The following is a 15,001-nucleotide window of genomic DNA, read 5'->3' as shown; positions in this document are numbered from 1 at the left end:
CAGAGAAGCTGGTCCTACTTCAGCCCAAGGGTCCGCTCCCTTAGAGCAGTGGCTCCTAGAGCCGGGTCTGGGCCCCAGTTTCTGATTCAGCAGTTCTGGGCCGGGGCCTGCAATGTGCACGTTTCACAACCCCCAGGTGCTGTAGATGCCCGCTGGGCCCAGAGGCCACCGTCGGGTCAGCTCTGTGCCCTCTGGGGTCAGCCTGGCATGTGCCGGGGCATGCCTCTCCCCCAGCGCTCTCCCAGGACGAAAGGCCTCTGCTTTATGCACACGGTGACCTGTTTGGGGTACCCATGCCATGGCAACGCGAGCTCCAGGGAGCCGCTCCCACACCCGGGGGTGCTCAGTCCACGTGCTGGCTGCAGGTAGCAAGTGTCCGAGCCCACGGAACCGCCCGGCGACAGTGGGCGCGAGTGGGGGGATCGCCTCATGTATCCAGCACCGCATGTCCCCTTTCTTTAAACTTTCCCGCCTGCACATGCAGACTAGAGCCAGGCAGGGAGTCCTCCTCCGCCTCCGAAAGTTTCTCGGGAAGCGCGCGGGTGGCCAGATGCGGAAGGCCCCGCCCCGACGCCCTCAGGCCCCGCCCCCACGTCCGCAGGCCCCGCCCTACGCCGGGGACGCCTCCCCGCTTCTCCCTCCCATTGGCCCAGCCCACACATCGCTTCCTGCATCAGGCCCTGCCCCACCCTCTCGACCCGCCCCTTTCCCCGCCCCGGCCCCGCCCCGGCCCTCTGCCGCTCTGCGCATGCCCATGGGTGTCAGGTCCCGAAACAAAGTTTCCTCCGGACCATGGTTCCACCCTGCCGGTCCCCGCGCGCAGCCAGGTAAAAACCTCGCTGGGCCGTGAGCCCCCGGTCGGCCTGGCTCGTGACGGGGAGAACGGACGGGGATCGAGGCCGGCCGGGGCCCCGGGGCCGGGACTGTTTGCAGAGCAGCCTGGGCACGCACCCAGCACCCTGCGGCGTCCTGGCACCAGCGGGGCTCCCGGTGGGCTCACGCCCTTCCCCAAGGTCAGGGATGCCCGCGCGCCCCGCAGGCCGCCAGGCTGACTTCTGCGCCCCGAGCGGGCGCCAGCACTGCCCGCCCGCTGCTTCTTGCACCCGTGACCTTGGCGCCCCCGGACAGAAGCTCTGGAGGGCTCGAGATGTCACCCCGGTGCCCCAGTGTTTGTTCCCGGTGACGACCCCGAGCCCAGGAAAGGTGACCTAGAGCCCTTTCTCGGGCCCCAATGCAGCGATTCATCTCAGACCCTTCATTAGTCCTTGAAATCCGCGCCAATGCTGCTACCCTGCTACTCAGTGGAGCTCTTGAATCTTAGAAAACAGCAAAAAAAAAAAGGGGGGGGTGTTGAATAATCCTCAAATTCCTCCTGCAAACAATGCTCCTCTGTGGATCAGGACGCCTGTCGTCCCTCCTCCGCCCCAGCCGCTGTGCCGCTCTTGTGCACGCCCATGGGTGGCCACCCCAGAAACAGCTTTCCCTGGGACCCACTATTCTGCTTCGTCCCGGCCACAGTTGGAACGAAGCATAATAACTCCAGGCACAGGGTGTAAACCAACTTTGGTGGACTTCAGCACCCAATTCTGCCCGCGCTGCAAAATGGTGTTTGCCTTGGAAAAGTTCAAACCATTCTAGAGCTCCCCTAGCCAAGTACGCGCCAAGCCAGTGGCCTGAAATGACAGGAATGTATTGTCTGCCGGCTGGGAGAGAGACGAAAGGTGCAGCTGAAGGAGGAGGGGAAGAGGGAGCCTCCCTGCTTCCGTTCCTGGCTGTGTCAGGTGTCCTTGGCTTATGGCAACATCCTCCCACGCCTGTATCTGCACAGCTTTCTTCCCTCCAGAATTCTCTGCCCTGTCTTGTACGGACCATAGCCCTGGATTGAGGAGTCCCCGGGGTCTGGGAGGACTTCCGTTTCACCTCAAGCTCACCTGAGCAAACCTGCAAAGATCCTGCTATTTTGTTTTTATTTGGGGGCCACATCGGGCAGTGCTCAGGGCTTACTCCTGGCTCTGTGCTCAGGGATCACTTCTGGTGAGTTTCAACGAATCAGATGTGGTGCTGGGATGAAACCTAGATCAGCCGCATGCAAAGCAAGCGCCTTACCTGCTGTGCTATCTCTACGGCCCCCGGGATCCTATCTTCAAGTCAGTCAGCTTTGCATAGACCAGCAGTAAAATGCACCTGGTGATCAGGACCACAGCCAACACACGGTCACTGGGAGGGATCGCCTCGCGGCTTCACTTGGAAAGTTTTTATTTTTGCTTTTGTGTTTAGGCCACATCTGGCCCTACTCAGGGCTTGCTTCTGGCTCAGGGCACAGGACCGTAAGCAGTGCTGGGGAGCAAATCCTGGTCAGCTGCGTACAAGGCAAGTGCCTTACCTACTGGGTCATCTCTCTAGCTCCGCTTGGGAGTTTCAGTAGAAATGCTGACTTTCAGGCCAGGCCCTGCTCCAAACTATAAGGTGACTCAGTCACCGTGTGGGGCAGTCCCAGTCATGTGTTTTGTAACAAGCCTTCTGGTGACTCTGTGACTGGTAAGGTTTGGAAGCCTCAGTTGGAAGGAAACTGATGGCATCCGTCGGGGCGCAATCACAGGAGCTGGGACCATCAGCCTCCCTCCGGCCTCAGCTTCTGAGGACTTGCCCAGCAGATCTGTCTGATCTGAATGGAGGTAGGATCTGAACCATAATCCTTGCATTGCTATGGGAAAAGAATCCCCTCCCCCGAACTTTAATTTTACTTTCAAAGTGAACTCATGGCACACAGGGTGTGCACACTGATTTGATTTTTTTTTGCTTTTTTTTTTTTTTTTTTTGCTTTTTAGGTCACACCCGGCAATGCACAGGGGTCATTCCTGGCTCATGCACACAGGAATTACCCCTGGCGGTACTCAGGGGACCATATGGGATGCTGGGATTCGAACCCGGGTCGGCCGCATGCAAGGCAAATGCCCTACCCGCTGTGCTATCACTCCAGCCCCTTGATTTCATTTTATTTACATCGCCAACGATGGTGTGATTTGGGCATCCCCATTTCTGCCTTGTTAGTGAGATGCAAAATGGGAGGCAGACACGATGAGCCCAGAGCTCACCCGCCGGAACAGAAACTCGGGCGGGAGGGGACGCCCTTCACCGGAAGGCTGTAGGCTGACACGTTGGTCTGGTCTGTTTCCGTTTTAGAGAGAGTGTGGTGGAGGACGCCAAGGCCCGCTTGAGGGAGCATGACATGGGGGCCAAGTATTCTCACTGGGTCCCTAACAAATACTCCATCCTGTTGCCACTGTTGGTTAAGGAAGGGAGGCTCCACCTCTTATTCACCCTCCGGTCAAAGAAGGTAGGTGACAAAAAAGGTTCGGAAACCAACACCATGTCACTGGCACACACTGTGGGGCCCCAGATTCTGAAGTAGACGTCCCCAATGTGTGATGTTGGAAGTTTAAAAAAACCACTGGACAATAAACACAGCATATTGGGGGGTGGGCGAGCTCGAGGAAGAATAATAAGTGATGTAGCTAGCGAGAGAAGATGCTGTTCAGTTTTTTAACCTTGGTGCCATTGGCATCTGGGCTGGGTGCTGTGTAGAAGGGAACAGCCTGGTCCCGGAAGCTGGCTGCCTGTGCTTGTATGTGCTTCCTTCTGGTTAGCTGTGTGTCATTCTCCTACTTCCTTGCCCTCTCTGTGCCCTGCTGCCTTCACTGGAAAGCTGAGGACACACTGTTCGTGTCCACTGCCTAGGCTTGCTGGCAGTGGCTTCACAAGGTACAAGGTGAAGCCTGTGGTTAGCATGTCATTGTGTGCCTCTTAGCTCTGCATTTCTCAACCATGTGGCCCCTGTGTGCCCCAGGACCTTCGAAGGGGGCCACAGGTAAAAATTGCGTCACTGGGCTATGGCGTGAGACTCAGGGGGTGAACTGGCAGGCGAAGAGGACCCCAGGAAGGAAGCAAGGCCAGAGGAGGCGAGGGTTGGCAAAGGGCCAAGAGGCATCGCGTTCACCACCATGGCTGTGGTCTGGAGACAAAGCATTCCATGTGAATGTTGGGCTGGGGACAGAGACATCTGGGCAGAGCTCAGCCCTGCTAGTGGGACTTCTTCCCAGGAAAAGTTGGGGACACGGTGACTTCTGCGTTTTCCGAGTACAAAGGAAAAAGGAGCCATGGCAAGGGGGCTTCGAAGCGTGATAAGGAAGCGTCCCCTTAGCAGGCAAGAGAAAACAAGACAAAATCGAAACAAGCAAATAAAGCTTGAGGGATCAGCCACGGTTTGGCAGATTGACGATCAGACGCCTGTCAGTCGCTTTGGTCTATGTCAGGCAAGATCAACATTGATTCCTTCCCTTCCCCTTGCCCCTCCGCCCCCTCCCCCTCTTCTCTGCTCCCAGCAGTCTGGGACTTGAAATAGGTCAGAGAAAACGCAAGACACAGATTGGAGTCATGGAAATTATAGCTGCAGCCTTATTTGTCCTCTGAGCAGGAGAATTCCGTAAACTTTTATTTCATCCAAATTATCACTGTCAGACCTTCTCTATTTAGCTTCTCAGGACTGACAGATGTGAGCAACTATTTTTATGAATGTTTTATAGTGTCTTCAGAACAGCCCCCCATTTTCTTAAGAATAGAAATTCTCACTGGTCCAAGAATGGCCTGTGGTCATCATTAATGGGACAAGGTGTAGAAGGCAACGGAGTTGAACTGGCCTGCTGAGAAATCTTTCTGAAAAGCTTTCAGAATCCACTGCAAGATGACCGTCAAATCAGGTCCGTATTCCTGTCGAGCCTGCTGTGTCCCCATCAGTCTGTTAGTGACGCTTTGAAACCCGAGTGCCAACGCAGTGGGTGGCTTTGTCAGAGGCTGTCAGAGCCTCTCTCTTCCCTAGGCATTTGGGTGCCAAGTGTTCGGTCCAGCAGAAGCCTGTCCATCTGTTTTGTGCCCCCCTCCTCTGCTAATAAGAAATGACATGAAGACGCCTGAGGTTTCTGTTATAGTCACAATTCCGGCAGACTCACCAGCCCAGAGAAACGTTTCAACGATGTCTTTCGTTTCTCAAGAGTGCTTGGCCCCTGGGCTGGAGTGATAGCACAGCGGGTAAGGCGTTTGCCTTGCACGAGGCCAAACTGAGTTCAATTCCCAGCATCCCATATGGTCCCCTGAGCACCGCCAGGGGCAATTCCTGAGTGCAGAGCCAGGAGTAACCCTTGTGCACTGCCAGGTGTGACCCAAAAAAGCAAAAAAAAAAAAAAAAAAAAAAAAAGAGTGCTTGGCCCAGTGGAACTTCCAACTGGAGACCTCGGCCACGTTTGCAGTGGCGTCTAGTTGATCCATGTATAGGTCCCTGTGCCCCAAATACCATCCTGAGCCTTGATGTCGCTTCTGAACATCAAGAACTACCTCACCACATCGGGTCACATCCAATGTTTGGCCTGGGCGGGGCACGGCGGACTCTTTAGGCGGCAGCTCAGGTGAGCCACTGCGGCCTGGACCAGAGACGCCGATGGTCCTTTCATCAGAACATCAGTGGTCCTCAGTGGCCGTCAGCACATTGGCTGTCTCCCCCAACACCATCACCACCAGCACAGTGATCACTCACAGCATTCCCACCTCAGTCATCACCCCGGGCACCATGGTCACCATCAGTATTGCCCGACCCACTTCCCCGACAGTCATCAGCACAACCATCAAGCCCATCGCCACTAACACTGGTCACCACCGACCACCACTGATCAAGACCATCACACCACACTGTGCCAACGTCATCCTACCAGCAGCAGCAGCAGCAGCACCATCACCACGTGCGGGAAGAGCAGGGCTGAGCCAAGCCGCTGTGGGCCAGGGCCGTGGGCAGTTCGAACAGGCTGGATGTCAGTTGAAGAGCTACTCCAGCCTCACCGTCCCGATGAAGATACCAAATGCCCTGAACAAACACCATGGCCACTCAGCACCTGCAGAAAAAGGAAAGGGAGAGAGAGAGCAAGAAGGAAAGTGCCTCCCACAGAGGGAGGCTGGGGGCCGGGGGCGGAGCGGGGGAAACAGGGGACATTGCTGGTGGGAAATGTGTGGAGGGATGGGTGCTGGATCACTGTAGGGCTGAAGCCCAATTATGAATAGGTTTGTGATGGTCGATCTCACGGATATTCAATTAAAAATTAAAAAGAAGGGGCTGGAGTGATGGCACAGCGGGTAGGGTGTTTGCCTTGCACGCGGCCGACCCGGGTTCGATTCCCAGCATCCCATATTGGTCCCCTGAGCACGGGTAGGGGTAATTCCTGAATGCAGAGCCAGGAGTGACCCCTGAGCATTGCTGGGTGTGACCCAAAAAGCCAAAAAAAAAAAATTAAAAAGCAAAAAAAAAGAACAGATCGGATGATGGCAGGGCAGGAGGAGCCTGAAAGAAGCTGATGAGCTTCCTGTTTCCCGAGGAGTTTGGTTCTGTCTGTGGGGGAAGGAAAAGTGGAGCGTTTGCACTCCGCCCCGGCCAGGAGATTACCATTCCCGTGGTCTGACTGGTTTGGTCGCTGGTCACACCCATGGTGCTCAGGGGTGCTCGGGCCATGCTCCTGCGGGACCCTGGGTGCCGGGGTTAAAGCCAGGCCTTCTGTCTGCAAAGCGCTGGTTCTGTCAAAGCAGCTTTCTGTCCGGAGAGATTACGTGTAAGCCGGATAAGAAAGGACGAACTATTGGATGCTGCAGGTGAAGACACGGCCGGCGCTCCTGCAGTTAGAGGGTTTAAGGATGTGCGTGGAGGCGGCTGCTGGACACTCGAAAATGGTGCCTTTGAGACCATGAATTTTTGCCTTGGGTAAAAATAAATAGCCCTGGGGTGCCTCAGAGTGGCAGGGTACGTGCTTTGCCCTTGTGAGGAGGCCCTGCTACCTGCAAGGCACATGTGTGCGTCCTTGGGGGGGCCAGTTGAGAAGAATCTGAAATGAGAGAAGTTCTCAAAGTTTGTCTTTAAAGGGTTCAAGTTAAAAAAAAAAATTGGGGCTGGAGCGATAGCACAGCAGGTAGGGCGTTTGCCTTGCACGCAGCCGACCCGGGTTCGATTTCCAGCATCCCATATGGTCCCCTGAGCACCGCCAGGGGTAATTCCTGAGTGCAGAGCCAGGAGTAACCCCTGTGCATTGCTGGGTGTGACCCAAAAATTAAAAAAAAAAATTTCAGGCCGGGGAGGGTGTCCTTATTCCTCCCCTGCCGTCACCAGCCTGAGGACAGTCGGAGGCTGAGGTGTGAGGGAGCCTCTGTGGAGGGACGGGAGGCTCCAGGTTGGTATTTATGCAGGCGGCTCTGCTCTGTCCCTCTGCAGCTGAGACGGTCACCGGGAGAAGTGTGTTTCCCTGGAGGCAAACACGAGCCCGCCGACGTGGACGATGTGGCCACGGCACTCCGGGAGGCCCAGGAGGAGGTGGGCCTGCAGCCTGAGCGAGTGGACGTCGTGTGCCGCCTGGTGCCTCATCTGCTGGACGTAAGCCCCGCGCAGCCCCGGGCCCTCGGAGACGCCGGCTTAGGGCCCCGCGCTGGCCTGGCCCCGAGCCAGAGACCCAGGGGCCTTCCAGTCCAAATTCTTTTGTAGATTTTGCCTCTCAAACCCAGTGGCCTAGGGCAAGCCTCAGTTTCTATCTGGGCCTCTCGTTTCCCATCTGAAATAAACGGGGTCTCTGGGTGGTCTTCAGCCTGAATGTAGAGGCTGTCAAATGATTTCATTTCGCATTTGTTTTCTCCAGCAAGTGTTATTTTTGGAAAGTTGGTGGGGAAAACGCTGGAGCATACTGTATGCGAATGCTACCCCCAAGAGGCCACCTATGCACTGAGCACGTTCCCTCCCCACTCCTGTGGATTCCAGGGAAACAACTCTTGTTTTCACTGAGCACTTCCCTGCGAGCACCGGGCACGTGGTTTCCGAGCAGTTTGTAACTGCTTCACTGCTTGCGCCGGGATTTCTTGGCAAGGACGCACATCCACACACAGGTGCCACCAAAGCCGAAATGAAGAACTGGGGAGAGGGTGGGAGTGGTGGGTGATCTGCCTCCCACGTAACAGACCCAGAGTTCCATCCCCAATGCTCTGTGGCACCCCCAGGCACCGCAAGGTGTGGCTCCTGTTTTTAAAAGAAGAATTTGTGTCTGATGCAGGCCAGTGTTACTGCCTGTGAGTTCATCATCTCTCAACGAGAACTGTGTGTTGTTTGGGGGTGGGGGTGGGGGTGGGGGCGGGGGGTGGGGTGCAGGCAATGAAGGGGGGGTGCAGCTGGCTAATCTTCCAAAGATGACACCTTTTTTCCAAAAGTCCCCTATCTATAACGCCTCACTTCGGCATCCTTGACTTTCTTTTTGAGGTCAAGGATTAATAGTTGTTAAATTTATTCTGACTTTGCGTAACCTAGAACATAACCTCAATCGCCAGTACACTAAACCTTCTCAGCTGTCACTGTCACTGGGTCACTGTCATCCCGTTGTTCATCGATTTGCTCGAGTAACGTCTCCATTCATCCCAGCCCTGAGATTTTAGCTTCTCAGCTATTAAGTAATACTTGAAAATATAATAATAATGGCATTTCATATTGATCAAGTCCTCCTTAAATACTTTAGGCTATTTTAATTTACATACACCTTATGTAAATGTTGAAATATTGTTATGTCATTACTGTACTATTGCTACATAGCAGAGCAATAGTATAGCAGGCAGGGCATTTGCCTTGCACACGGCCAACTTGGCTTTGATCCACAGCATCCCATATGGTCCCCCAAGCACCGTCAGGAGTAATTCCTGAATGCAGAGCCAGGAGTAACCCCTGAACATCGCTGGGTGTGAGCCGAAAAGACTTACATATATAATATATATTACAGGAGCGATAGTGCAGCGGTTGGGCTTTCGCCTTTCATGCGGCCAACCCGAGTTTGATTCCTCCGCCCCTCTCGGAGAGCCCGGCAAGCTACCCGTGTGTATTGGATATGCCAAAAACAGTAACAATAAGTCTCTCAATGAGGACGTTACTGGTGCCTGCTTGAACAAATCGATGAGCAATGGGATGACAGTGACAGTGACCGAGTCTAACTGGGGCTTGGCCAGGAGCAGTAGTTCAGCAGGGAACACGTCCACATATCCACCCGAGCTGTTTTCCTCCATGCAGAGTCTGTGTTTACGGGCTCAACCAAAGTAGGTATTGCAGGGGTCAGATATGCAGATGAGGAACCTGCAAATATGGGGAGGCGGCGGGGAGAGAGGGGATAACCAGGAGTGACTTGAACATCTTTGCATTTTGGTGTTCGAGGTGGGGGAGCAGGACCCCTGATTCCAATCCCTGCCGGACCCCGAGGGACAACTGCAATAGCATGTGGCTTGAAGTCCAAAGTTACCCCCATGTTTACTTTTCTGTGTGTATGTGTGTGTGTGTGTGTGTGTGTGTGTGTGGTTTTGTCGCCACAACTGGCTGCTCTCAGGGCTGACTCCTCGCTGGGCTCATGGGGCCTTCAGGGATGCCAGGCGTCAAGTCCACCTTGACCTCATGCCAGGCACATGCCCCGCCTGCTGTGCGGTTGGCCCTGCCCGCACACTTAAAGCGCACAAGAACCAGGCCCAGCACCTCCCAGCCCCAGGGTGTCCAGGGCTTAGCCCTAAGCTTGAATTTAGGAGTCGTCATAGACTTAGAGAAAATGTGCAAGTCGGCTGGAGTTCTGCCGCCCCGTGACCATTTCCCCCTGTTCTATAGAAGATCTTTGTCACTTAACTCTGTCACCGATAACAAGCGCCTGGCACTGGTCCTGGGAGATCTGCCACACGCCACCTTTTTCTGCCCACGATGCCTGTGTTTTTAGGGACCATGAGTCCAGCGATGCTCTTTCACCCACAAGTTCCCAAAGTCTTGGTTACTCTTCTAGGCCTCGCTCCCCGGATGTCCCCACCCCCCTTCTCTCAGGACACCCCGGGAACTCCCGATCGTCCCATTTCCTAACTCGGGGGATCAGCAGTAATCAGCTCTGCCCCTCCCATGCACCCCGACCTCCTCCTCCAGGTTCCCGGGAGAAGCCTGCCCCTGGCAGCACTGAGATCCACGCAAGCAGCTGTGTTGTAAACAGCACCTCCCCCCACCCCTACACACACACACACACAGAATGAGTCACGTGATCTCAGATCATTCACATCCAACTTACCCTTCGGGAGTCTGTTCCGTGGCGAAGGCTATTTGCCACAGGTAAGGTGACCATCCTTACCTGTACTGTCTCACCACTTGGTCTCAGAGGCTGCAGAGCATCCCATCGTAGGGGTGTCCTCTCACTGGGGGTCCCATAAGTGCCGGCCCTGACTTAGGGGGCCACTGCAAACAATGCTCCCACACATAGGATTCACCATGAAAATGGACTTACTACACAAAGGCGCTGCCGAGGCCACGGGGACCGCGCTGTAGTGACCGGGCCAAACTGGCGCTCTCCGGGAGTGTCCCGGGGCATGTGCACGGGAGAGCTGCTTTCGGGGGTCTTCTCACTGTGCTCCCTCCCCAAGGGCAGAGCCTAGGCACGTTCGGGAGAGGGGAGCCCCCAAGCTGATTTCCCCAACAGGCTCCCGCTCCCCTCCCCCATCTCCCACCTCCGACTTGCGCATCTCTTCACACGTGACTGGGTTTTGTCTTCTGCTTTCAGAGAGATGCGATGATCATCCCGGTCGTGGGATTCATAGATCCCAACTTCCAAGCACAGCCCAACCCCGAGGAAGTCCAGGAAGTGTTCCTGGCGCCTCTGGAGTATTTCCTGCAGCCCGTGGTCTACCACCAGGAGCACTTCCTCAAGCTCGGCGTTCCTGCCATCATCCACTGCTTCGAGTACACCAGCCCTGAAAACGGTACCACCTACCGCATCCGGGGAATCACCGCAAGAGCCGCCCTGCTCGTTGCTTTGATTATTTTGGGCGGGAAACCCACCTTTGAGGTTGAGTTTAATCTCAACAACCTCAGGTCATCCTCCGAAGAGCTCTTCCTGATGTACTACAAACATGCTATAAGCAAGTTATGATTCTTGAGACCAGCACCCAGGTACTGTCTCGGAAATAGGGTTTTGTGTCTGCTCATGCATAGAACTGCCATACCAGCTGTTGAAATTTGACAGGTGTGAAGGGCTGGGAGTAATGTAGTCTAGCAGGTAGGGCTTTTGCCTTGCACGGGGCCAACACGGGTTTGATCCCCAGTATCCCATATGGTCCTCGTGACCTCCCCCCAAAAAGGGAAGGAAGGAACGAACGAACGAACCAACGAACGAACGAATGAACAGAAATTTGACAGGTGTGATATTTCCCTGCTATTTGAAGGTTGACAGATCTTGCTTTTATACCCGCTTCCCCATCCCCAGTTGACCCCTGTTATCTGAAAGAGTAAAAGTCTTTCACAAGTGGGGAAGAGGTGTTTAAAGTGTGGCATAGTGTCACCCACAATATGGTTACTATTTTCCTTACACATGTAAGATAAAAAACAAAGTGGCACTAAATAAATGAAAAACAAAATAGGCACTTAATAAATATTTATTGAATATATGACCGTGCGATGCACTGACCCTGTTTGTAAGAGTTTGGGGGCCACGACTAGCGGTGTTCAGGGCTTGCTCGTGGCCCTGCAGCCAGGGGTCACTCAGAGGGCCCTACGGGGTGATGGGGATTGCATGCAGGTCAGCTGCAAACAGGCAAGCGCCCTACCCACCGCTCAGCACCCCCGGCCCCAATAATAGCATTTCCTTGACTGTTAATCCCTGTGACTGACACCCGTGGGCCCTCGGAGCCTGTCATCCTAGGGGAGTCTGGCTGAAGCACTGACCTTGCAGGCGCACGGCCCCAAGTTCGATCCCCAGTGCCTCCCACGTGTGCCGCGTGGGATTCCAGACGCCCTGCCGTGTGTGACCCTCAGCTCTAGGAGTGACTTCTGGACGCACCTCAGCCTGGCGTGTGTCAGCTCCACAGCTACAAGTCCTGGGACTAAAAAGATGCGTGACAGGTGGCTCTGTGGGCGTGTGTGCATGCGGGAGGCCCAGGACTCATCCTCAGGGCTGGGCGTGGCTCCTGGGCATCGCCAAGTGCAGCCCCCAAGCTAAGCAAATAAGGATGAGCACGTCCTTCGGGAGTAGCCCTGCTTCCCTCCAGCGAGGCTCCCAGTGCCGGGTGTGACCAACAGTTCCTGTGGTCGAATGGAGGGAAGCAGAGGGGGGAAGAAAGAATAAAGTGAAAATGATGTTTCTGAAAATCCTCTCTTCCGTGGCCAAGGCTGCGTCTCGTGCCGTCCCGTCAGGCACGCATCTTCCCAGCACCCTCTGCAGCTGCGTGAGGCTCTGGTACGTGGCTCAGATCCAGCGCCGTTGACCTGGGGGCTGAGAGATCAGCTACTTCCCGGGATGCTCCCCAGCCTTAAGGATTTCTCTGCACCCCGGCCCTGGCCACCGAGATGGAAACGGTCCCCGTGGCTAACAGAACAGACGCCCGAGTGATGCTCTGGAGGCCAGGGCAAGCTGCCGGGCGGCACTGCTCCTGCGACTGCCGCAGCGGGGAGAATGCATTGTCAATTCTCTGCCCCCCGCGAGCTGAGCACTAACCTTAAGAGATAGACCCCGAGATTTGATGATGGCTGAGTTGGGTGGATATTTACCCCAACCAGAGGTGCCACCAGCAGCCAGCATTGGTGGCGCGCTGACACTTACCCCACGGGTTCTGAGACAGGCAGTGAACCTGGGCTGTTGGTGAGGCTGGGCTGCCACCGGCCAGAGTAAGTCAAAGGAAGGGCTACAGGAGCCCCAATGCCTAGCCGTCAGGAGAGAGAGCCCGGCAGGGAGAGCTGAAATAGCACCGATTTCAAGGATGAGCTTCAGATCTAAAGTCAAAACGACGAGAATCCTGAGGCACGTGCCTTGGGAGCAAGGACTCTGTTTGGGGGCATCTCCAGCCATCCAAAATTACAGTTAGTATAGCACTGTCCCCCTGTAGCACTGTCATCCCGTTGCTCAACGATGTGCTCGAGCGGGCACCAGTAATGTCTCCATTGTGAGACTTGTTGTTACTGTTTTTGGCATATCGAATATGCCATGGGGAGCTCGTCAGGCTCTGCCTTGTGGAAGGGATACTCTCGGTAGCTTGCTGGGCTCTCCGAGAAGGACAGAAGAATTGAACCCGGTCAGCCGTGTGCAAGGCAAACACCCTACCTGCTGTGCTATCGCTCCAGTCCATTACAGTTACAGTTAGCAGGGATTTTTTTGCATGGTTGTATTAACCACCCTGCATGGAAGAGGGGCCGGAAGCAAGGCCGGATCATGGTGCAGAGGAAGAGTTTCTGTCTTACTGAGTGTTATTAGCGCTTCCACAAATGCTTGGGTCACTCCGTGAGTGTGTGTGGTCTAGCCTAGGTTACTCTGTGTGTGTGTGTGTGTGTGTGTAGCCCGGGTCACTGCATGTGTGCATATATTTGCTGAGTTTGCATGGCTTGCTATCTCCTCAAATCCAACGTCCACGGCTCTGGGCACCCCAACAGCTGCACTTTCTCTGGGCAGTCCTGTCGGGTGAGCAGAGGGCTCAAGGGCCCGAGCCTCCAGGCAGGATTCCTCGCTGGGACTCCCAGCACCGGTGCATTTGCTTGCACGGAACAATCCCTCATCCTCTCCGGGCCTGCTTCTGTGTAACACGGGAGACAGCAGCTCCTGTTGCAGAGCGGATGCCGGGATGGAAAGGGCAAAGGTGCCAGAGACAGTACAGAAGGTCAGGCACTTGCCGTGCAGGCAGCTGACCCCAGCTCCATCCCCAGCTCCACACCATCCCTCTGGGCACCCCATCTGGCTGCTCCCCAGCACAGAGCCAACCAAGAACACCCCTGAACACCTGGTGTGGCTCAGCCTCCCCTGTGCCCTCTCCTCACAATACACCTTAAACATTTTTAAGGAGTCCAGACATGGAACTCTTATCTTAAAACAGACCTCGACGCCTGAGTAGTGCCTAGGGAATTGCAAGGGCTTGATGACCTGGTGGTAGTCAGGGCGTTATTGTGACCGTGACAGTCGAGCAGAGCAAGCACCGTTATTTCTCTAACCCAGAGCGTTTTCCTGTGCTGGAGATTCTTGAACATTTTCCCAACACACACCCGGGTAATTTTTACCCATGGCACATGAAGGCCCAAAGAAACAGCAGACGTTCTCTGTTATGTTGTTTTTCTATTCAGACAATCCAACGCCGTGGATGTCCTCCTCGCCGGGAAGCTATTGAGCACATCCTATATTTTCGACAGCTTTTATGGCAATCACACCTAAGTGCGGTCGCTAGCCAAAGGGATGCGGGTGCCTGCTGGGCACTGGTGTGGAAGGAATGTTGAGATGCAGCCACGTGGAGCACATGGACAGGAGGAGCTCTGAGTCAGCAGAGACCCGGGGGGCTGCTGCAGAGTACAGGGTGGTGAAGAGACGGACCCAAGGGGGGCTGGTGGGGGCTGATGTTTATCCCCCTGGCCCTTCACTTTCTTTCATTTCTCCCACATTCCCTTTTTTTAAAGAGAATTCTTGTAGGATTCCTATTTATTGGAGATCAGAGAAGTTATGCATTTGCCTCTGGTCACACAAAGACAGTGTGGCCAACTTCCTGCCACCCGGCATCCACCACCCGACATCCACCATCCCACCATCCAACACCCAGTCATCCAACATACATTATCCATGCATCCAATATACAACATCTACATCCAGCCATCCAATATCCAACATCCAGCCTTCTAATATCCAACATCCAATATTCAACATCCAGCCATCTAACCATCCAATGTCCAATATCCATGCTTCCAATATTTAATGTACAACATCAACCATCCAGTATCCAACATCGCGCCATCCAACATCCAACATTCCATCATCTAACCATTCCAACATCCAATATCCAGGCATCCAATATTCAAAATCCAGCCTTCTAATGTCCAGCAAGCAGTCATCAAATATCCAGCGTCCAACCATCCAATATCCAATATTCAACATCCAATTTAAAAATTCTAAAGCTGAGAATTTCT

The 15,001-nt window shown here is 54.6% G+C and overlaps 1 protein-coding gene across 3 annotated transcripts; it reads left to right on the top strand.

Moving 5' to 3' along the window:
* Positions 1-720: 720 nt before the first annotated feature.
* NUDT7 (nudix hydrolase 7) lies at positions 721-12,374 on the top strand. Of its 3 annotated transcripts, XM_055145910.1 has the most exons (5): positions 742-827; positions 2,278-2,370; positions 3,184-3,337; positions 7,301-7,459; positions 10,632-12,374. In XM_055145910.1, exons 1-5 carry the CDS (start codon positions 793-795, stop codon positions 10,998-11,000), a joined length of 810 nt encoding a protein of 269 aa, XP_055001885.1. In that variant the 5' UTR covers positions 742-792; the 3' UTR covers positions 11,001-12,374. The 3 variants fall into 3 exon arrangements, with proteins under 3 accessions (XP_055001886.1, XP_055001885.1, XP_055001887.1); XM_055145911.1 differs by lacking the exon at positions 2,278-2,370 and having other exon boundaries at positions 721-827; XM_055145912.1 differs by lacking the exons at positions 742-827; positions 2,278-2,370 and adding an exon at positions 1,906-2,034.
* Positions 12,375-15,001: the final 2,627 nt, after the last annotated feature.

Source organism: Sorex araneus, chromosome 8 (assembly GCF_027595985.1).
Source record: "Sorex araneus isolate mSorAra2 chromosome 8, mSorAra2.pri, whole genome shotgun sequence".
NCBI classification, from domain to species: Eukaryota; Metazoa; Chordata; class Mammalia; order Eulipotyphla; family Soricidae; genus Sorex; species Sorex araneus.
This window is presented reverse-complemented; position numbering and strand designations above follow the sequence as displayed.

What these genes read in the sequence shown, in the direction of transcription:
- NUDT7 (XM_055145910.1), top strand. Translation starts at nt 793, where the DNA reads ATGGTTCCACCCTGCCGGTCCCCGCGCGCAGCCAG. An exon ending in CGGTCCCCGCGCGCAGCCAG is followed by an intron (nt 828 to 2,277) that starts GTAAAAACCTCG and finishes TTTTGTGTTTAG; the next exon opens with GCCACATCTGGCCCTACTCA. An exon ending in CCTGGTCAGCTGCGTACAAG is followed by an intron (nt 2,371 to 3,183) that starts GCAAGTGCCTTA and finishes TTTCCGTTTTAG; the next exon opens with AGAGAGTGTGGTGGAGGACG.